The sequence below is a fragment of the Anomalospiza imberbis genome, chromosome 9 (assembly GCF_031753505.1).
Source record: "Anomalospiza imberbis isolate Cuckoo-Finch-1a 21T00152 chromosome 9, ASM3175350v1, whole genome shotgun sequence".
NCBI classification, from domain to species: Eukaryota; Metazoa; Chordata; class Aves; order Passeriformes; family Viduidae; genus Anomalospiza; species Anomalospiza imberbis.
The window spans coordinates 15,985,204-16,008,763 of record NC_089689.1 but is presented as its reverse complement, the minus strand read 5'-3'; the positions used below and the strand labels follow the sequence as shown (position 1 = coordinate 16,008,763).

General features: G+C 36.2%; 1 protein-coding gene across 1 annotated transcript in view; it reads left to right on the top strand.

Moving 5' to 3' along the window:
• The window catches only part of PKN2 (protein kinase N2), a 54,933-nt gene that overhangs the window by 2,623 nt on the left and 28,750 nt on the right, over positions 1 to 23,560 (top strand). Inside the window, exon 2 of the mRNA XM_068199875.1 lies at positions 21,575 to 21,875. Coding sequence (XP_068055976.1) covers positions 21,575 to 21,875 — 301 coding nt within the window. The remainder of the gene's footprint in view (positions 1 to 21,574; positions 21,876 to 23,560) is intronic.

Sequence of the window (23,560 nt, the reverse complement as noted above, 5' to 3'; positions counted from 1 at the left end):
AGTGTAAATGCCAAGCTTGTTCCTGACACATACTCTAAAGTATCAGTCAGTGATCAATGTAACACACTGCATTGTGCTGTGGTCAGGGCTGTGTGCTCCTGGGTATGGCAGCCCTGTGTACTCCAGCGTGCTGTAAGGAAACTGTTGGCTTGGGGTGAAGTTGATGGAAGTGGATCAGTAGCTATGAATCAATTGAATGCTCCTGACAGAAAGATTAGCAGACTGTCACAACTACTGACTAACAGGATGTGAAGTGGATTCAGAGAAAATATGAAAAACGAAAGAGCAAAATAACTAGTTGCTAATAAGTAACTGGTAAAACATAGATGCAGTACATGTCCTTGTTTCAAAGGCTTAATTAAACTGGCCTTAAATAGACCCTAGATCTCACTTCTCACAATGACAGTTTTGTATTTTAAATAACTGATGTTGTATCAGAGCAATTTCTTATAAGTCTCTGCTAGCAAGTATCCACTTGATATTTCTGTCCTGCTTTTTCTACAAAATATTGTATCCATTCTTCTATATTTTATTTTACTTTAAATACAAAGTATTTAAAGTAAATTACAAACTGATAGTGGGATATGGAAAGTATATCTTGCTACTTAGCAAGTTTTAAATTTAAGTCTGTTCAAGGTGAAAAATACAATGCTTATTTCTCAGTAGTTAGCAAATGCAAAGTACAAGGTAAACTTGGCAGTAAGCAAATCCACTTTTTAGCTTGTTCTGGTAGCTTCACCAGCGAAATTGCCTGATTACTAAAGATTGAAAGATTACATAAAGCCAGATTACCCTTTTTTACCTCCTTTTATCTCCACTACAGGTTCTTTAGTAGGACGAGGAATGAGCTTGGGTAAGAGCCAGTATTGCTGATGTTGTCTTCCCTTCCAAAATTCTGCTGTCCTTCTCTGGGCTTGCATCCCTTAGAACTTTGTACACCGGGTAAACTAGGCTCTCCAGTGCTTGCTCTCAGGTTAATTGCACAGTCTTTAACTCTTTGCTTCCTGATGGAAGTGCCAACTCTGTTTCTTCAAAGAAATTAAACTCTAACATACGGTGCTGTAGTTTGTTAAATAAGGCATCTACAAAGTAAAATACTTTTAAGTTTTGTATGGAAAAAAGTTTGGTTTGGTTTTTTTCAAATCATTATTAAAAAGCAATTTTTTTGTGAAGTGTGTATGCATTCTTGGCAGTGATAATAGATGTCAGCATAGTAAATTGGTATGGCTGGGTTAACAGAAATTATTGCTTAGTGTATTTAAATTAAACCATTGTGTATGCACAGTGATTACACTCGTGTACTTTTAGGTGTTCACTTCCACTTCTTTTCTAGACAGTACTGTAAATCTTCTAAACTTGGGGCTTTTATTGAGAACGTTACAGGATTTATTTTACAAAAATTTTCACTTCATTCAAAATTGTGTTTTGCAAAGCAATACTTGTTTAATATCAGAGGAAAAGAGTATATTACGTGGGTTTATTTGCTTAAATGAAATTGTTTGGTCAAGATAGAGAACTTGGGCTATACCCTGAAATGAATAAGCATGTAACAAACCCTCTGTTACTTCAAATGGAAATATTAAAGGCTCTTCCTGGAATTAATTTTTCAAACTCAACCATCACACATATTTTTGATATTACAGAACATTGTGAAAAATGTCTTTATACTGATCAGCATAAAGGGACTTTTTAAATAGATATTTTGGTTTAATATCCTGGTCACCTAATTTCCTAAGGTGCTGTACTTAGGGATCGTAAAGCATAAATTTCCTGACAGAATCATGTTCAAAGGCCACAGTAATTTTTTTTGTTTTAATAGTGATGAACAATACTACAACTGAAATATATGTAAATTATGATTATATGGGTCCACATCCAGTATAGTTTTTGGTTTGTTTTATTTTTCCATTTCATATCTTGGGCAAGAATATCTGTCAAACTAATGTGACTGAACAATGCTTAGTGTTTTGTTGGTTTGCATGATACAAATTGGACAGTTGAGTCTGAGGTTATACAAATATGTTTTGTATATAAATGCATATAAAATTGGGCACTTGTTAACCTGCTACCTGGGACTCTGAAAACCTGTATTTCATTCCTGGCTTCTCTGCTCGCAGCTAGGTGACATTAGGCTGATGGCTTTGCTTACTCATGTCTCAGTTTCCTCATCTTTAGAATAGAGTTAATGATGCCCGCTTTTTTGGAGTTAGAAAGTACTGGGTATTTATTATTAGCTCTGGTCAAGTGCCTAAGGACACTGTAAAAAGGTACAAGTAACCTAATTAATCTGTTTTGAAGAAACGTTGTAATTGGGCTGAACACTCAGCAGTAAGACTGCCTACAAATAATATTCAGCTAGGACAGATTAAATAATTTTGAATGACTCTTGTTTCTTCAGGAGGAAAGAATGTCACATTCAGATGAAATAACTAGTCAATTGCAGTTTAGAAATGAAAATGTATGTACAGCTGCTTGGGAGTTCTTAGGTCCCTGCAAATGCTTTCACAATTGGTGGATTTAGAGAAGCACTTCAGGGTTTTTTTTCCATTTGTGGATGTATATTACTCTTTAAACAGTCCTCTGTTCAAATCTTGTATTAGCAAAATATGCATCCTGTTCTCAGTGGAACATAAACAGTCCTTAAAATACCTTTTGGTAGGTAGATGGGTGGAGTTTTTTGTTTTGTTTTGGGGATTTTTTTTTCCTTTTTTGAATTCTGTTGATCTTCCTCTTAACACAGGAACTTGTATATCATGTAGACTACATTTGACTGAATTTTCTCTATCAGAGCAGCTGACTTTATAGGACCCAGGTCTGTTACTTTAACTCAAGATAAATTATTAGTGATGGCTAGTAGAAAAGTATTTAGTTATGCTATATGTAATAGCTCTTCTGGCACAGTTTTATGTATTGTGAAGGTCATTCATTACAATGTAACCTAAAATCTGCAGTGGAATAACTAGATAAATATGTCCTTGACATTGGGAAACTGGTTTGAGGATTTCACGTTGGGATTAAGGATTTCTTCATCTGTGCCTCAGTGCTGAATTAGAGACTAAGACCTCTACATAGATTCAGAGTAACAAAGTCTTGTATGTGTTATGTGCAGTAGTGGAGGGCTCAGTCTGCTTGATTTTTTTTTTCTGGTTCTGCTAGAAATCATTTGTACAACTGGTACAGATTGATTGATAATACGGTTTTTGTTTGTGTTGTTTTTTCACTACATGGGTCCAGAAAGTGAATGGGTTCAGGAACAGACTGAGCTGAAGCATCTCTCATGAGACTGCACTGTAGCATGGACAAAGCATTTGTATGGTACTTTGAAGCTTTAATTATTAATGCTCGGTCTGCAGTTCCTGGCACAAGCAAAAGAGCATCTTTGCTAGTGTTTGGTGCAGGTGGAGGAGGTTCTTCTTACAAAATGAGATTTATGTTGTAGAATTGAATCCATGGCTTCTGTTACTTTGAGATATGATTGAGAATTACTACATCGAAACAGAAACTAATAATACCGTTAGCTAACTAAATGCTTTAGGCCTGTCCTTACAAGTACCAGCAGATATGATATGTTTGTTTATTTAAGCTGCAGCAATACAATTATGTCACAGTGACACAAATAGACACAATTTTTGTTACTGCCATTTAACAGCTACCAGTTACTTACTGTTTGACACCTCACCACTGAATTGAACCACTTGCATGGCAGTCTGGGAGTACATCCTTTGGAGCAAAGTACTGCTGTCTTGGTTTTTTCATGGTTTTGTGGGATGATTTTCCAAACTTTCAGGAATTCTGTGACTCTGTGTCAAACTAAGCAAGTTTTGTGGCATCCATCAGGTTTGCCATACAAATTCTGGTAGCTGGTGAGGATGAGATGGCTGAGGTTTCTATGGTGAGGAGACACTCACATGAACAGGATAGTAGTGTGCATTCGCAGGCTTATGTTCAGCTAAATGGGCCAGCTTTGCTGGGAATTCTGCTGCTGTTCTACTCTGCTTAATAGAAGAGGCTAAAATGAGGTTATTCGAGGTGGTGCATTTAACTTCAGTAGGGTGAGCTGAGAGGGTTCATGTGATCAGTTACTATGGCTCAGTTGTGGGACCACCAGCTGGGTAGTGGTGAGCTGTTTTTTAGAGCAGGCCACGCCTTACATTTTCTTGATGTTAGGTATAGATACAGCTTCCTATGCTTTGTATCAGCATTATGCCCACTGTGGCTGTGCTTCCTGTTTACCGCTGCTGCCGTGTACCAAGCACTTCTGGAGTAGATGCACGGAGATGGCAAGACTGTGATCTCAGTAGTGGAATTTGCTGCTTCCATTACGCAGGGAAAAATAGGAATATTAGCAGAAGTGTATTTTCCTAGGCCAAGTATATCTATACTAAAAGTCTTGGTTATTTTACTTTAGATACATAGGTAGCTCTCAGATAGGTACCAAATAAGAAATTATGACTGGAAAGGGCTGGGCTATGAAAGTTTAATATAGGAAGCATTTCCCTGGGGGTTTTTTGTGCCATGAGAAAGGCTGATATGTGGCAAGACTCTCGGACAGTGTGCTCTGGCCCAGCATACAAATCAGGGTTAGTAAAAACCTTAATGTGGACATGACTAAATAAGTTTGCTTTTTCTGCCTCCAATTCCTATGGATTCCTTTAAGTCTTGTTTTCTTCACTGGAGATGTATTGGTTTTTAAATGATGGAGAGTTTCTGACTTCTCTAAATAAGTGCAGATCAGAGAACTTGATTCAGAAGTCTCTAATATCTGGTTTCTGTCTTGGCGTTATGTATGGGAGTCCGGTGTTGAAGCAAACTGCTTTTTCTCTTGAGGTTTTTCTGACATTTGTTACCTTGCAACATGGTAGTAGGATTTGTACATTTTAAGTTTCCATTAAATACAAGAACATGTTAGCCTGAAAATTAAAGTAGCAGAATCAGTTCCATTTCTATTGAGAAGAACCAGGGAGACAGCTTTCCATTAACTTTCCACACTTATTATTAGGATGCAACAAAATGCAATAGGCGGCAAATCTATAGTTAGGAGAAGGCATAATTAAGTCTGCAATACCAAGGTACCAAAGGATTATACTAAAGTTATAAGATAAATCTCAGGAATATTGTGGGGCTCTGTTACTGTAATGAAACACTTCCAAGCAGATCAGGTCAGAAAGGAGAACTTTTCTTGTGGGTGAATTCAACAATAGTACTTTTCTGAGCCCTAAACACAGAAAATATTACTCAATACTCAAATGCTGATACATCTTGTGGTTGTTTTTTTTTTCTAGCTCTTAATACTCAAAGTACTTGAACATCACTGCCTCATATATTTTCTCTAATGCAATTTAAGAAATCAGACACATACATGAACTTCAGAAATACATATGCAATATCCTATGTACTCATATTTGTTAGAATGTTGAAATAAATATGCTATTTAAATTAATAAGAAGTAACAGTAATTTTAGTTGTTATCTACCTGAAATAGTACTTGTAAATAATAGCAGTACATAGGTGTTCTGAAATTATTCTTCTATTCAGCTGTGGTTATGTATTTTTTTTCATATATAAATTTAATGTAACTTTTGAGGAGAAACTGAGAGTTGATGTATAAAACATCAGAAAAAATGTCCTTTTTTGTTTTTCATTTCAAAGTCGTAAACACAAACTGTCTAATTAACCAGGTAGTAGTGATATGGTTTAGTAGATCACTGGTGCTGTAGCTGGTGCCATAGTTAGTGAACTTAGGAACTTTAATGTATGTGTTTTTGAAAACTGTCTAAAGTATATTCACTTTGCTTTTCTTCGTTGCAGTAAGATGTAAAGCAGGTCTGTGACATAAATTTAGGATGCAAAAGGTCTAGTTGGTTCATTGATGTTGTCATGTGCTGGAATTGGAAGCTTTGCCCATACAGACTTGAGTCTGTTGCTCAAAGAAAGTGTCACACTTTGTCAGCTGGTACCACTGCTGAAAGTGATCATGTGCCATATTATGTTGCTTTACATTTGCACGGGCAGCTAGCTATATGGTGAACAGGTTTTGTTGTTTTGTTTTTGTGTGTTTTTTCATCCCTAGATTCATTTTCAGCCAGATCAAGTTTATAATTGCAGTTCACTGTGTGAACATATAAAACCTTATACTGCATATATCGGTGAATGGTCTGGAGCAGGAACAAACTGTTAGGGGAGGTCAGGACTGCTGATTCTTTAGGATGCTTTTTATTGCCTGCAGTGGTGGTTCATGCAGTAAAATGCTTATCTGATTACAGATTCACAGCTAAGGACTGTGTGGAGTCCAGTTCTGCTGCAGGTAAATATGCAGATAATGAGCAGTCCAAGCAGTGTCTGTGACAATTCTTTTCTAGCTTGACATTCTTCAAGCAGAAAGTCTCACAATATGCATGTGACAGTGAAAACCTATTTGTCTGAAAAAATATTAAAAATAGAATTGGTTTGGACATCATGCATGGATGGAAGATGTAGTTATATTTAGTTTGATGTTGAAGGCTGAGAGCAGTGCTAAGGTTTTGTAGCAGTACCGAGATCAGTGTAGGGATATAAACCCAAGTTTATTGGCTAACTTTCAGAAGTGGTAAGCCTTTGCTGTTAAACCTTTCATGCACTCAATGCAAGAAGTAGTTTTGAAAAATCTTGAGTCTTTTCGTTATTTCTGTAACTGAAGTGGAAGAAAAAGTGAGTGTACAATTGAAATGGATGGGATTGAATTTTGGAGTGAAGAAAAAGTACTGTGCAAGTAATACTATAAATGTACTGCCCATAAAGATAAGAGACTGAGGTATTATATACAGCTTGGTATGAATACGTTTGTCAGTTAATGAGTAGCTCAATAAGTGTGAGACATTTGAATATTCAGTAGGGAAATAAACCCCATACAGTGATGAGTTGAATGTTTGCAATAGGAAAATATCTGAATGGTCACATGAGCATCAATTAAAGCACCACTTAAAGGACTTTGAACTACTGTGTACAAGACTGATTCCATGTTTCAGCCAAATTTGGGAGAGAAAAGGCCTAAAAATCTGGTGCAGAAGTAAGAAGTTTGAGGTAACAAAGTGATTAAATGCTTTCAATGTTCTTAAGTTTAATTAATTCCAAAATTATCAATTCTTTCTCATTCTTGTACTTACAAACCCTAAATGTATTCTTTTGTATTTGTGCTGTTGAGGTAAAAGATTATGTTTAAAATAAACAAGGTGATTGTTTTTGGTGATTCCAAGTGTTCCAAAGCTCTCTGGTAAAAACAAGCTTATTTCTGTTATGTAGGCTAGAAACTTCATGCCAGTCCTTAGAAAAATGTAAAACACTTGCTTGGTTCTGTTTTTCTGCCTTTCTTACTTCTCTTCTGCAGGAAGAGGAACATAACCACTTCCTTTTATGATAGATTTTAGGACTTGCCCTATGTACATCGCTGAGCTTACTAGATAGGAGATTGAAGTTTCTTTTTCATCATTGTAATACATGTTATCACTTGGATTTTTGAGTAACATAAGCCCAAAAGCATCCAAAGCTATTGCTGAGAACTTAGAAGGAATGCACATTGACTGTGTGGCCTGTTGCTTTTTACAAGCACAATATCTAAAACCATCCACTGCTTTTCTACTTCATATGTTTATTTATATGGGAAGACACTGCAAAACAATTAAGTGGAATATGTTTTAAGAGGATGTTTCCTTTATAGATGGATCTGCATATGTCATGACAAGATTCTTTCTTTCCTAATACTCGAATTGTGGAAGCTAAAATTTAAGATAAATTAGGACAAAGAAGTGTCAGCTTTTCTGACAAGTATTATTAACCTCTGAAGTTGTAAAGGTGTGTGCTGCCTGCAACCCATCCAGAGCATGTCAGAATTGCATGGGCATAATCGGATGGGGAGACCCAACAGAGTAAACCAGATTCTAGCAAAAGGTTACAGAAGCCAGAGTCAAAGTTTCAGAGACTTGTATTGGAAAATACAAAAACAAGCATGCAGATCTACAGAACATTTTTAAATCAGCAAGGCCTTTTTGTAGACATATTCTAAACTTAGTGACAGCAGTAGAAAAGTAAAAGTACTGTAAATCGTACATGCCTGACTACTTGTGTAGCATTCTTGAACTGCTGCCCATTTGGGACTCAGCAATCTCCTTTAATGGAAGCATGTTTTCTTCAATATTTGAGTTTGTTTGTTGCTTATTTATAAGCTCGTATGAAGCTGTTGTTTTAGGCTGAAAATGCCTGGATGTCAAAAGTTATGATTTCCAAATTATAATATCCATAGCTAGAGGTCCTCAGAAAGATTATTTAAATTTTATTGTTGAAACTTAACTCATTATTTAGGGAGTTTTCTTCAAGTTGCTGTGATTTTCATCTTTGGTTTCTCGTCTCCTGAAGAGATGGGAACATGACATTTTGAAAACTAAAGCAGACGGTACTTCAGTATTAGAATAACATAATCTCTTTCAGAGGGTTTTTTAATTGTACTCTACTTCTTTATTTATGCAAGTTATTGTGAGTCAAATGAAAAAATTTAGTTTTAACTATTCATTTTTATCATACTGGTTCATATATGATTCCTCAGCCTATAAGCAAGCCACTTCACAAAGGAACATCACAATATGACTTTTTTCTTTTTCATTTTGGATGTGCATTTTTCAAATAAAATATTAATCTATGGCAAAGTACATGGCATTTATCAGCAGTTAATTTTTTGTTTTGGGGGCAAACTCCTTTCTTGAATTCTGCCTTTACTTGTAATATGCTACATAATGCTGAAACAACTTACAATTGTAAATTTAATTGCTTTAGAAACTGGTCTTTATCTGTATTAAGATTCTGTACAAAAGAGCAAGTGACTATATTCTCAAGTTTTAATTAAACTAATCCTAACAGATTTTTTTTTTTTAAATCCTTAGAAAATTCTTAAGTGCAGGAGGCAAAGGAATGATGGCCTTCTGTAGAGGGGTATCCAGTATCATCATATATTTCTCAGGTTAACAGCCAGGCCAACTGATTAGAATTGTTTTATTTTTGGTGGGCGTAACTCAGTGGTACTGTCAGGGCAGCAGTTTCTGTGCACATGGAAATGGATTTCTTTAACTCCAGTGACATTCTTGAGCTAGATGATCTTGGGTATGAAAGAAAAGCAAGGGAGATCCAAGTACTGCTAATGGTCTCTCATTTTTGCAAGTTTTTTTTCTTTCTACAACAGACTATACTGTTTTATGAACACAAAAGTAACATTTCCTTTCTTTAGCATTTGCTTTCCTTCCCATCTGTTACTTTAATTAATTCAATGTCAATTTAAGGTTTATACTTAAAGTAAACAGATTTTTAAAACATAACTACAGGCATCCATATTCTGAATTGATTCACATCCATTTTCTGAACTATGAAGCTGAATTATTTTCTTCTTCATTTCTATCTGGCATGTAGTTTTTTCTGCAAATTATTCCACTAATTTTGATCTTGCACTTTGCCAACAATGTACATTGAAAATGTCAGATGTTTCTAATTACTGCTATTAATTTTTCCACTGTTTTAAAATAATCTGTCTACTGTCCTGAAATATATATGTTTCTTTACTGCAATGAATATGCTTAGTACAGAATGAAGTACAACGACTGGGAATTCCTGCAAACCTGAGATACAAAGGCAGTGTGCATTTTAGTGGCATATACTGGTAATGAACAGAGCTGCCTCTTCCTCACTCAGGGTTAGCTGGCTGTGGTTCTGGCATCTTCAGAAAATGGGGAGGACCTCTGCCTAGGCAGAAGCATTGGCTGTACCTCAGAACGTTCATAATAATGCTGGTTCATAGTGTCCTGGCTGGGTAAAACAGTGCAAAGAGCATGAAAAAGAAACCAGTAATGCTCAGAGAGGTCAGAGATGTTTGGAGTTGAGAGGATGGTAGCCTGAGCTAAATATAGTATCTTAGCTTAATTTGGAAAACAATGTATACAGATTAGGACTGTACTTTATTTTTGTAGTTAAATTTCTTTTTTTATTATAGAGACTGATTTTTATTTTTCTCCTGTGACTCTTGACATCTTTAATACAATACTTGAGAGAGCATCAAAAAACCACACCCACCCACTCACAATCAGCCCCTTCCAAGTGCATTTAGGAAATAGCCACAACCACCTAACACTTACATTTCAGAATATGCAAGTCTCTTTCATCAAGTAGGAGTCGTCTTCCTGCTGGTATTTTTCAGTCAGAAGTTAATTTGTGTATTTTTGTCTCCTAAAGATGACATGCTTTAGATTAGACAGGTCATTATAGAGGAATACATTGTAGATACTCTGGGGAATGCAGCAGGTTAACCATAAATAGCTTCTGACTGCAGTACTTTCTTTCCTTAGCTTAAGGCATTTCTTCATGAAGGTTTTCCTCAATGTCATATCCAGAGTATTTTTTGGTAGTTCTTAGTTATTAATAAAGCAGAATATTCTACTTTTGCTTAACAGATTTTTCATGCTACAGTTTCTAGTAGTACCTGAAGATTTTTCTCAGGCTGCTGACTGAAATGCTCCTGAACTGGAATGAAGTGAAAAACTTTTAGTCTTGAAGAAAAATGCCTTAAAAGTTATGTGTGTACTAAAATCAGATTCACATTGGCAACAAGTATTTCTAGGATGTTTTTTGAAATTGTGTATATGAAAGCTGCTGTTTATATGTGCCCTGTAAAATAGGGTGAGGCTTTTAGTGTTAAAAAATTGATCAATTTAGGATAAACATGTTGCATACCACATTCAAGGTTCTATTCACATGATTGTGGCTGGAAAACACATAGACTGCATGTGCAACCTTACCCTCTCTGAAAAGGGAAGAGTATTGAGATCACTAACAAGTATGTCTCATTGTGGGTTTTCTTGAATACTCAGCAGTATAAAAAACAACATCATTCCCCTAATTTAATACACTTGTAAGGTGAGACCTTTTTGCCATTGTTATGTATGTGGGTTTATGGGATATCCTTTAAGATTTAGTTTTATATGTCTATACATGATACATTGAAAAACTGTTGTTTTGTTCTGGTTTTATTTCTGTTATGTTACAGGTCTTGTTGGTGCATTGGTTATTTTGAAACCATTGCTTCCCATTTTCTATTTAACTGATATTGAACTGTGCTGGTAGCAAGAGCTAGATGATGGGGAGTCCTATGCAAGTATGTGTGCAAAACAGGAAACAGCTTACTTGGGAGATGGAGCTGAGGCTGAACATAAAGAGTAGAATTGGTTCAATATGCAGTAAGAAATCCTTTGCTAAAATCCTAGGCTTTTATTCTACACTTTTCACAGGAAATTTCATATGTAAGTCATATGTTCATTTTGGGTCATAAAAAGTAGATTTACTTAGAGCACTATATTGCAGTCACTGCAATCAGGGAATCAGGGCTTCTAAAAACTAAGAAAATGTAGAAAGATTTTCAAATCAATGCTTTAGTCGTATTTGTATTTAGAAATGTATTAAGAATTTTTTTGTAATCCATGCAGGAAATGAAATCACCTGCCTCTTTTTCATTGCTCTTGCATATAAAGCAGTTAAGTCAGGGAATTTTCTTTTGGCTTCTGTTGTAGGTTGAGACAGGATGCTTTTTCTTCATTATTCTATAATGCCTAGGGAATTCTTAAATAGAAAATGGACATTAAGAGCCAGTGAGAATCTTTCTACCATATTTTAAGGGTCAGAAGAAGGATTGCAAAAACACTATTCAAATGTATCACAATGTGCATCAGTGATGCTCTGTAAAAGTCTCAGACAAATGGGACGTGAAGTAATGCTTCTATAAATAACCCTGTGTTCATAGATAAACTTTACTGGAAGAGCATGGAATGAGATGCTTGCATCTCTACAAGTGGAATTTTGGGTGTGGCAGTCCCAATAGGGAAAAGTGATTTTTTTCTACTGACCACCTGTAAAAGATGAGGAAAGGATTTAAGAAGACTTTCCCCTCCTTCTTTTACTGCTGGAGGTGAAAGCAGGAGTTAGTTCCAGCTGGTTGGAGTGTAGGCTGTGAACTTAAGTAACTTCAGATCAAACAACCCAAGCTACTGTGAAAGAGTTCTCAATCCTAGAGTATGAAGACAGAGATCCTTGGTATAAATACAAACATACATCCCTTTCCTGTAATAACAGATTCAGCTACCAAGCTGGGAAACCCATAAGCTCTGGTGAAGCTGCTGTTGCACACAGTCCTAGAAAGCAAAAAATCTAGTTCCTTCACCAGGATCTAGTATTTAGCCACTTGGCCTCTTGCCTTATAAAACAGATGTTAGTATTATCTCTGATATGTATTGCTGCATTTTTTAATGTAGAAAATAGTTGGCTGCTAAAGATGATGGCTTAATTAGAGTGGAATGTAGGCTCTCAACTCTTCCATTAGTTTTGAAATGGCTAAAAATAGGTCCTGTAAAACATAGTAAAGGAAAATGGACTAATATATCAGTTGTCTGTGCTGAAAGTTGGAATTGCCAGAAACAGTGAAATTTGAGGGCTTTTCTTTTCAATTGCTACTCATCCATCTCAGAAATTGAGATTTTCATACAGGGACCCCTTTATTGTACTTTTCAGATTAAAGAAATTGAGTGTATTGGTCTTCAGCAAAGTCTTGATACTTGCAAGTGTTATTGAGAAATTCCTGTTTATTGTGAGGATTTCCTTTGCATCATTTCAATGTTTAAGATTTTTAACCTGCACTGAAAGATCACAGAAGTTCCAGCTGTAATGATTTGTTTCTGTAGTAAGACATTTTAGCATTCTTCTCTTGCAGTTTAGTTAAAGTGTGTTACACTGAAGTCCCACCACTTAACAGATGTGCCAACAGCTGATATTATGATTTGTGGATGAGCAAAATGCTCAATCTGTTGCATTACCCAAGACAGATAATAATACCTTTTTAGTGGTAGCTATTACCTAATTCATTTCTCATTCATAATATACAAGAAAAATACCTTACCACTGGGAATAGACCTGATTGTCATTAAGCATTAATAAATTAGGGTTTGGGTTCTTTGAGGTTTTATTTTTGTATTTCTGCATAGTAACTAAAACTCTTTCACAAGCAGAAGTTTACCCACACATTTTTATCTTAATGTTGACATTACAGCTGTTGAAAATGTATGGTGACAATGGTAACTTCTCTTTAAAGTAAGCATATTTTTGGATGCATGCACACCAAATTATCGCCTTTGTACAGTGTGCGTTGAGTTTGAGGAGGAGTTATCAAAGTCATAAGACATGATTGTGACTCATGTCTGTTGACTTGACCTTTTTACCTTTGAAAATCTCTTCTACCCAATTAAACACCACATCCTGTAGTTTGAATAATGTAGTGACATTATTTTTTCAGACATCTTGAGCTACGTGTATAGTATTACTCTGATCTGAATGTTAGACAAAACCAGGTAAATGTTTTATATGAAAAAAATGCAATAAACATATTTATATTGGGGTGATATAGAATAAAATTGTACTAACTTTCAGTAGCAGCAGAAATTTTTCAGTTTAGGTGTTTGCTTTAACATGCACTTCAACAGATATCTTACTGGCTGTGGTGGAAGCAGTATGGGGAAGGGGGAGAGTGTTTCTCCCTGGTGGACAGATTCATTTCTGCATTACTCAGAGGCAAATTAGCCGCACAACATTTGCCTGGCCTTACCTTTATCTGAAATAGTTCTGCTTCCTGAGTAACTTATGTTATACTTTAAGTACTTCAAAGCATTATAACAACTGCTTACACCAAACTTGAGCTTAATGTAACAGAGAAAAGTCTTGTGTTAAGAATTTCTCTCAAGCCCCCTTGCTTGTTTCAGTCTCCAGCAGTAATTCAAAATGAGTGAATGAATTTCTGAAAGAAATGGGTACCGTGGGTACCCCTATGTAGGGTTTGGCAAGTGTATTAAAGTACACTGTATTTTAAAAGTACATGCTTTATATATTCAAGAAATAATTTTAGGCTATTAGGATGAAGATGTTAATTTATTTATATAGTACAGAATATTGCAGGTGTTCTCACGTAAAAAATCCCAGTAGCTCTTACGGGGTTTTTGAAAGTGCTTAAAGTAACAAGCAAAAAACCAAAATTCACAAATGCCTAAGTCCCTCACAATACATAGTTTTGCTATCAGTTCTAAAATTTAAGGGGTTTTTATTTTAAAGAAGCCTCAAATGGTCAAACACACAAAAAAAATGCTCATTTCTGTACTATTTAGTAGTCTTCATATTTTTATGGGATCCCAATTTTTTTTTTCACCTAGACATTTCTCAAAAGAAGACTAAATTTTTCTGTTCAAATTTAGAAGATGCAAAACAAGTTTGTGCATGAAATTCCTGTGTTGGCAGTAGGAGGTAGGACGCAGATACCTGTCTGTTTTTGCTGCCCAGTCCAGTACAGTAAGTGTACAACTCCAGGATCTGTGGCTGAGGGACTTAGTCTTGAAATATTTTGTGCTTCTTTGAGCTTGCTTCTCTTTCATTTGTTGAACTGTCACTTAATCCACCTGTTTTTCTTATCTATTAAAGGGGAGTTTGTATATTTACCACATTATTAATATATGGTAATGTTACAGGCATTAGATGAGAAATTATCAGTTCAGTGCTTTGATTGCTTGCATCTTGGTGAGGCTGCATTTTAGGGGAATTACTTCAGTCTCCTTGGCACAGTTCTGTGATACATCATTATTGGCAATATTTTCAGCATGCACTATGGTATTAACATTTCATAAAATCTTTTTCCCTGTATCTTGAAAGGGATTGTTTATATTTTGGCATTTAATAGAGCTTCACCTACCATATGTGGTCTGCTTGAAAGCATACTATTTACATAAAAAGCAGTTTTCTTCTGAGTATGTTATTCTCATATGTGATGAGAAGCTAAAACAAAACTAAGGAAAGTCTCATAGAGAATGGAGAAGTGGCATTATTATAGGCATAATTTCATGTACTGATAAAGGTTATGACAGCAGTCCCTGTTGATGGGAACTAGGATTTTGCTATTTCTTTTGCACATCTGAAACTAGAGAGGGGAAGTTTTGTTTCCACTCTACTGGACTCTATTGGAATTTTTTGGCTTGGAGTTGAAACTTCAAGTTAGAGATAAAAGTTTGGAAACTGCTGAAGTGTTTGTACCAGGGCTGTTGCCAGAATATGTAGTCAGGCTTCTTGGATACTCTAGCCATTTGCTGATCTCCCATTTGAGTGCTCATCACCTGTGTCGTGGCATAGCCTCCATCAAGCTTTTGTGATTGTGAGAAATGTCAGTGTGAAGATTTTCTTTCAATGTCATATTTCTTTGGAAGCCTCCTTGCAGGTTCTTCCCCTAGTGTAAAACCATCAGGAGGTCCTACAATGAGAAGCAGCAGAAGGCAACATTTCTTGAAATGTTTTCTTTTCCTTCTGTAGCAAAAAAATCTCTCTTCTGCCCCTTTCTCTCACTGGTGTTGGCACAGCACTGCATGGACACAACTGCTAGTTCTGCAAGCAAGTCTTTACTGCAGTTGGAGCACCTTTTGTGGGGGGCATGCTCTTGGTGTTAGACAATTCTGGCTGAATCAGGGATTTTTGGTGGCTGGAAGCTAGATGATAGCAAGGACTCCCCAGGGAATTTTATTAGCTGTTTAGATGAGGTGTTTTGGCTGAGTCAGGCCACACAGTTTTTCATAATGCAGCTGTAGGACCAACTGCTGCAGCCCAGCAGCTATTGTGTGAATGAAAGCAAGCATTCCTCCTAAAATATTCATCAGGAGAACAGTTCAAACTGGGAGAGTATAGCAGAGGTGACCATCTGATTGAGGACCTCCCTATTTAAGGAACACGTTTTGTTTTTTTTTAAATCTATTTCGTCTCTTACAGATGCAGTTGGGCACTTCCTGTTTGTGCACAGGAATTGAACCCCATTTAATCAGTGTCCTACTTGAATTCATCCATGTATAATGTAGTGGACTGTGGCTATTTCTGCCTTAAACAGCCTCTTGTTACAAAGCAGAAAGCTGTGACTTAGATTAAATTTAAATCCTGATTTGGGACATGTTAGCACAGCAAACTAAGGCCAAAATCTATTAAGCCTCCAAGTTGGGGTTTTTTTTTCAGTTCTTGACATAGGGTGAGTGCTGAGATCTTGACCACAATTACATTTGCTTCTGAGTAGGAGGAAATAGTCCATGTAGTTCCAGTAATGCAGACAAGCCGTCACATCTGGTTTTATGAATGACTTCAGGGGGGAAAGGAAGTTTGCAATTGATTAACATTATTTGTAAAATAAAAGACTACTCTAGTTTTAGGAATTAGTGTAGAGAACTTAGGGGACTTTGGCAGTTAGCTCAGAAAAGCAGCTTTTTTTTCTTTTCCATTTTTTTTTCCCCTAAAGAATTATTCAGAAAAGTATTCTGCTAAGATACCTAGTAGCTCCAAAGCTGTACTTCTAGCTCTTAAAAATTAAATTACAAGTTAATAAACATTTAGTCTTTCTGGGTTATGATAACTTTTTAAATCATACATAAGATGAAAATCCTATTTTTATATAGCACATTTTATTGCATTTGTCAAACAGGTTTTTTATTGTCTCATTGTCTTTTGAAATGATTACTAAAGTTCAAGAGCATATAAAAAGAAATGCTAATACTTTTAGGAAAAAATGTTAGCAGTTCTACTGTGAGTTTTGATAAGGTCTGGTTTGGGAGTTTTTCTAAAGGCAGGTTTAGTGTGTGCTAGTAGCACATCAGTGTGAAATGTAAATAATATTGTGCACGAGCACTCATCAGCTGTTAAGCATGATGTAGTTAAAGGCTCCACTTACCTTTCTATAACAACTTCTAAGAGAAATGAGCAATCAAAATTCTTGCTCTAATCGATATTCTCTATAATGAATATATGGTATAGCACAGTGAAGTTGTACTGTGCTCTTAGGAGCAAGTCTTCAGGAGTTACTAATGCCTAGAGTTTTAGTGTTACCTTCTAAGAGGGGGCAGTTTAAGAATCTCATTTAGAATTCAAAGCCGTTTGGTTTACACAACTTAAGCAGATTCTCCGGTATGTTCAGCTTCATGGTACTCTCTTCAGCAGTACCATTGCCACTGCCATGCAGTTTGGATGTTTTATTCTTAAATGGGATTTTGGTGATAAATGCAGTATGTCAAAGCACCTGCTTCACCATTTACTTGGTTCAGAATTGATCAGAAGCAAAAGTGCAAGCCCTGCATGGTTTTCATAAACGTTATTAGTATTCTCTTTCACCACACCAGCCAGAATAGACTGTATTATTAAAAGACATGCTCTGACCACTACTCATTATTTTCAGCAACTATACTTAAAACATTTCCCAGAAGTACAGAAGTTGAAGGCTGGCATCTTGAATTAGTCTATGTAAATAGATTGTGTTTGAGCTAGCAATCAAAGTGAGGTGGTTAAGCCTATTGCTTAGGCTGCATAAATGGACTGCTTTTTTCCTTCTTTTTTTTTTTTTTTAATTAAGCAGTAGTATCTGATTTGTGGTCCTTGATAGTTAATTGTGGTAAGCCTGTCTTCAGTCTCATTACACACTGAAATGTTTCAGAAATTTGTAGTGGCTCAGAAACATGTATTTTGCCAAGAGGTGTGCAGTGCTGCCTCTCACTGCTGTCCGTGCCTCCCACGCTGGGTGGGTGACGCTACCCTTCGCCACCGCTCGGACCAAGAGCCAGGTCCCTGGCAGTTTGCTGTGGCACAAGGGGAAAGGATGCTGTGCTGTGCTGAGCTGTCCGGTACTGGGACTACCCAGCAAAGATTGGCCCCTCTCTTTTAACCAGCAGTCAAAACACTACCAGAATTTAAAAAGGCTGAGAATCAGTAACTGGCTGCCCATTCTTTTGCCTTGGATTGTAAAGCAGTGAGGCCTGTTCTCTCTTTTGCCAGCACGAGTGGTTTAGTAATTATCTGCTTTAGAGCATTTCCACTCTTAAGATATTTTATGTTAAGTGATTTGGAGAAGGAGAGTAAAGGGAAGAGTTGTGCAAAATTCATTGATAGTTTCTTGGCATAGAGAATGTGACTGGTTTCTTCTGTTTTTGCAGGCTGCCTGCTTGAGCACTGCAAAGGAAAGGACTTGGGCCTTGCCCCTAATTGTTGTTTCTTTTTACACTTAATTTTCAGGTTGAGTGGGTAGAACACCTACAACCTAAAGGATGTGAGGTTCATCCTGGGAGGGATTTTATCCAAATGAGAAAAATAGTTTTTTGAAAGAATATTCAACTCTAAGCAGAGACTTGGTAGTAAGTTGTCATCTAATAAAGCTGGAATATGCTGTATTTTAAATAACTTCAGTTTAAAAGTCAAGTTTTGAGTTTGGCATTTGGGAGGTACTTTTCTTAAAGAAAAAATCCTACCTCCATTTTGCTGATTTAACTATTAGATGTTCTGTCTTCTTGTGCCATTGTGGACATTATCTTCATCTTAAACTGGAACACTTTTGAGGCTGCTCATCTTTGCATCATGAGGCTCTGTCTCAAACCTTGGTTGTATCTCAGCAGCAGAGCACGTTAGTGCAGGACTGGAGCAGCTTCATTTGCAGAACACACTGTTGCTCTGCATTCATAATGACCTTCAGGGGTCACTGAGTGCACAGTCGCTTCCTTGGAAGAATTTATTTCATGGTGACCTTTGTGCCAGCTGACACATCTGGATAATTAGGTGAGAGAATACTTTTTGCTCAAAAGTATAATTAACTCTGGATGACAGGAGAGACAGAAGGAGTATCATCTGTGGCTTTTGGGGGGATTTAAAAAAGAATGTTTAAGGGTACAGGCAGTGTGACCAGCTTCCAGTGTTAGCATCCACACTGGTGAGCTCTCTGCTGTCTCAAAAGCAGATTGAAGAAGACAAGACTGTCCTGAAACCCTTAAATCCAGCGACAAAGATGCTGCTGAGACTGCTCAGGCTGAGTAGAACTTCAACTCAATTACTGCAAATTCAGAAGGCAAATTACTAATGATTATGGAGTTTTAATTTCATTGAAGGCTTACTAGGGACTCTGTCTGGAACAAGGGCTCCAAAAACCTTTTTATGGAAGAACATAACATCACTCTAACAGATGGGATATGGGGCTTGTAGAGGGATAAAAACCTGCCCTGTAACAAAATACATTATTGTTCAATGGATGAACCATTAACTGAAGTCTCTTTGGTAATCCCCAGTGAATAATATTTCTGAATTATTTATATCTTAATTACATTGTTCTGTTTGAGAAGTGTACATTCTTGGCATAATTTTAGCAAATTTCAGGTGCTATTAAAGCATAGAAAAAAGGATTTTCTTTTGGGTTTTAGTGGTTTTCTTATTTGATTTGGGTTTTTTTACATTTCTCATTTGTCTTTGTCCTCTGAACTTTAAAATAATATCCTGCTTTAAGGAAGCATGTTTATTTCTAGAAAGCTTGCAGAACAGGCATGAATAATTGTGCTGTAAAAATAAATGCTTTTTATTTACAAACATTTTTATCTCTTTCTTTAAAGGCTGAGTAGTAGCATACTAATCTTGATGCTCTATTTTTGATATCCTTAATTTTTATGTGTTAGAAAGACAGGGAAATCAAAGATCTTAATCTGATTTGGATATGCTTACTACTTAAATAGTTTGCCATACAGTTGTTATAAATTCATTTTCAGTTTCAGTTTTCTCAACTAAACACTCAACTCATGGTGGATAGCTTCCTTCATTTCATTTCATTTCATGAACCTTTGTACTAGTTGCTCATTGCTATTGATTGTTCTATTTTTTTAAATCAATTCTATTTTATGTGCCTATATATGGAAACAATGCCATGTACTTCCTAGTACAGCTATTAATAGCCTCTCTACATATGCATAATTATTTATTTTAATCTGCACAGACAGAAAAGCACTCACAAGTGCACTTAAAGTAAATTTGCATGGTTCTTTTCCCTTTCATTTCTTACTCACTTTGTCATTTCCAAATTGCTTACTTGTTCTCTTTTACAGATAGTCAAGTTCTGTGGCAAGATGGCGGTTCTCACTACTTTGAATATTTAAGAATCTTTGAGTTGTTAACTTTCTGCACTAAAAGTAGCATCTATGGGTAGAAAAATTTGAATGAGACATTCAGGAAATTTGTGAAATTATAGTTGAGGACTAGTAGATTGCATCTTGCTTATGGAAGGCAGTATTGCTGGAATATGCACAGATTGAAATAGTTTGACCATCATTATCTGTTGACATGTAGGGCCCATCTGTTGACATGTTTGAATCACCTTTGTGATCCAAAGTGTTTTGTAAACCAAGTTCCTGTAGAGTATCTGTAGTGGTTTTGTGTTCTGGACATTCTTCAGTTTATTATCCTGATGCTGTGCTCCGTGAACTCCCTCCCGAACGTTTGCTTCTACTATTTCCTGTGATGATACCTGATTTTATGACAAAAACTTTCTGCATTTCAATTATGCCTTAAAATACCTTTCTGTTCACCCCATTTTTCAGAAGTCAAGGCAACTTCATCATAGTGTTTAAGAAAATATGGTGGAATTTTGGTCTTTTGGGAAGTTACATGCAAATCAGGCCAGACATTTATTAAATAAATTCTGAATTAGGATGGGTTCAAATTCAAATTGAGGAGAACCCTTCTTTGATCGTCACTCATTTACCTCTAGCTGGAATTTTTTGGGTAGGACCTAATGTCTGCTCATTGTCCAGGGTCTGTGCATAAGACACACAAATCTTGTCACATATGTAATTAATTGTATATGAGCTTCACTGGTGTAGGTTCTATAATGTGCCCTTTGTGCTCTTACTTCTCAATGATATGTGAATGTACAGTGGGCACGATTATGACCCCCTGTGCACTGGGGTTCGGAAGACTTTTCATCCCCTTCTCCTTTACTACACCAACTCCTGTTCTATCATTGCAACTTTTTTTTTTTTTTCATTTCAGCCTATCTTGCCTGCACAAGAAAGTAAGATTTGGGTTTTTTAAATTATTATTATTTTTAAAAGAAATTAATTTTTATTTTAAAATTATTTTTTTAAATCTTTACTTGAAGGATTACAAAATAAAAAGACCTGGTAAATGTATTTCCAGTAATAACTTGACAAATCTTTATAGATACGCCAGTATTTCTTTAAACAACTGCAAACATCACTACATTTTTTAAAAAAATCTTTAAAAGGAACCTATTATAAAGAATGTACAAAATTTCATCATAGATTATAATTATTAGAAGTTAGTCTTCTTTCCGCTATCCATCTTGTCTATTAAAACACAAATTAAATCTATAAAATTACAAACATGACTCATTAGCTCTGAGGCATATAACTGCCAGGCAAGCAGCCATGACAAATCCAAAAGTATTTAAATCTCTTGGTGTTAAAAATAGGCATAGTAAAGATGTCACTAAATTTAAAATAAAACTGTTGTAAAATGTAGCTCCAGTTAACATCATATCTTGTGATGCTGTTGCTTTAGGTCAATGTGAGTGTAAGCTGTTAGTGAATGGCCTTACAGGGTTAACGTACAGCGACCTGAGTGCTGGGCACTGTAAGTGTATGTTGTCAGAAACAGTGTTGCCTGGTGATTATATTACTGTTTTTCTTCCTAGGGGGATGCCAAAGGCCTTGTAACCTCTGAGAATGTGAGTACTGGCCAGAAGTTGGACTTCTCAGATACAATGGTACAGCAGAAGCTGGATGAAATAAAGGACCAAATCAAGCGAGAAATAAGAAAGGAACTTAAAATCAAGGAGGGAGCAGAGAACCTCAGGAAGGTCACGACGGATAAAAAGAACTTGGCATATGTGGACAACATTTTGAAAAAATCGAATAAGAAGTTAGAAGACTTGCATCATAAGTTACAGGAGCTAAATGCACACATTGTTGTAACAGATCTCGAAGATGTTGCAGGTACCATACATTACTGTGAAATCAATTTTCCTTTGTAGCTGAGATAAGCTCGCCAGATTTCACTTGAAAAAATTGCTTTGTGAATGAGCAAATTCAAAGCTGGTGAGCTTGTTACTTATGTATGTCTCTTCATTTTGACTCACAAATCCAGTACCTTTGAGTTTTAAATTCTTTTCTAAGGAACAGTATCTTTTATGGACTATGAGTTCTTCGCTTTTAGTTCTTAGCATACAAAAATATTTTCTCAGTCACTGTAATGTTTCCTAGTAACTTTTCACTATGTGAAAGCAAATATCATGAACTCTTCCAGCGATTTTCTGTGAATTACACTGTAGGTATCAGCATTGATGCACCTTTTTACTCAATGCAGGAAAAATTACAACATTTTTACTTAAATTTTTTTTTAGTTTTTGGTTTTTTAAACTTAAGACATAACTTAGAAAATGTTTTTTCAGTTGTGCTGTTATTTAACTTATCAAACATTTCTTACAGTGTCATTTCTTACACTTTGTTTAGTCTCCAGCCTTTTCCACAGCAAAGTTACTATTTTAAAGACAATTTGAAATAGTTTTCACAGAATGGTTGTAGTTGATGGTTTTAATTAGTATTTTCTGTGGCATGGCAGTGAGTCAATACTAATTTTGAATGTATTTTTAAAAAATACCAGGATTGGTATTTTAAGATGGAATGTTGTGAAAGTAAACAGTCCTCTTTCAGCTTTGTGGAATGGCCTGGGAGATACTGCCAGCCTGGTGATTTCACATTGCACAGACTCCTCTTGGCAAAATGTTAATAATGTGCACAAGCCGTCGCCGATTCATGTGAAGTGAATGCCAAGCCTAAGGAAGCTTGGGCAGTAGAACAAAAGTCTGCATCATCCTTGTGATGAAAGGTTGGTTACAGTGAGAATTTAGGAAATAGTGGTGGGTGATATCAGCAGTTCATAGTCTGGCCCAGTGACATTCTGCAGAGGTGTTCAGGTATCCATGGTGGCCTGTGCAGTATTCTTTTTTGCATTTCATCTGTGTGAGGATACAAGAGGTGGAGCAAGGACACAGCTGGAACTGGTGAGGCTAAGTGGTTGCTGCAGCATGAAATGGAAATGAATACATCATGTATGCTTCTAGATGGCCATTGGGCTTTTGGTAGGCATGAAGCATTCTGTTCCATGTCAGCTAAGGTTTATGAAAATCTGCTTCAGTGTTGACAAGACTGTAGCTTTTAAAGGAACAGGAAGAGTTGAACAGAAAAAGAAGTGTGTAGAAACTGTGTATAGACCAAATATTAAAAATCTCTGCAGACATAATTTGCAAAATTCATCTAGCAGTAGAACTTGAAAAGTGGATAAGCACAGAAATATTCTTGTTGGAATGCTTCCTTCCAGTGTAGTATTTTTAAAAGCATTATCATAATGAGTTAATGAGCAATATTGTCATTGTGCAGGTCTTGGGAAATGCAGGAGAAATTCAAAGGATAAAAGATCATGGTTGATCCTATGTGCTTCTACATGCTTTTGATGCATGCTAAGCTTCTTAGGACTGTGTTTTTAAATTCCATTCTGTTCTAGGTGTTAGGGGTAGATAGATTGTACAGTCTTAATCATGGAAATATGCAAGAAAAAACTTGCACATTCTGTTGAGATCTTTATATTCTCTGTAAAGTATCACATCAGGTATTCCCACGCA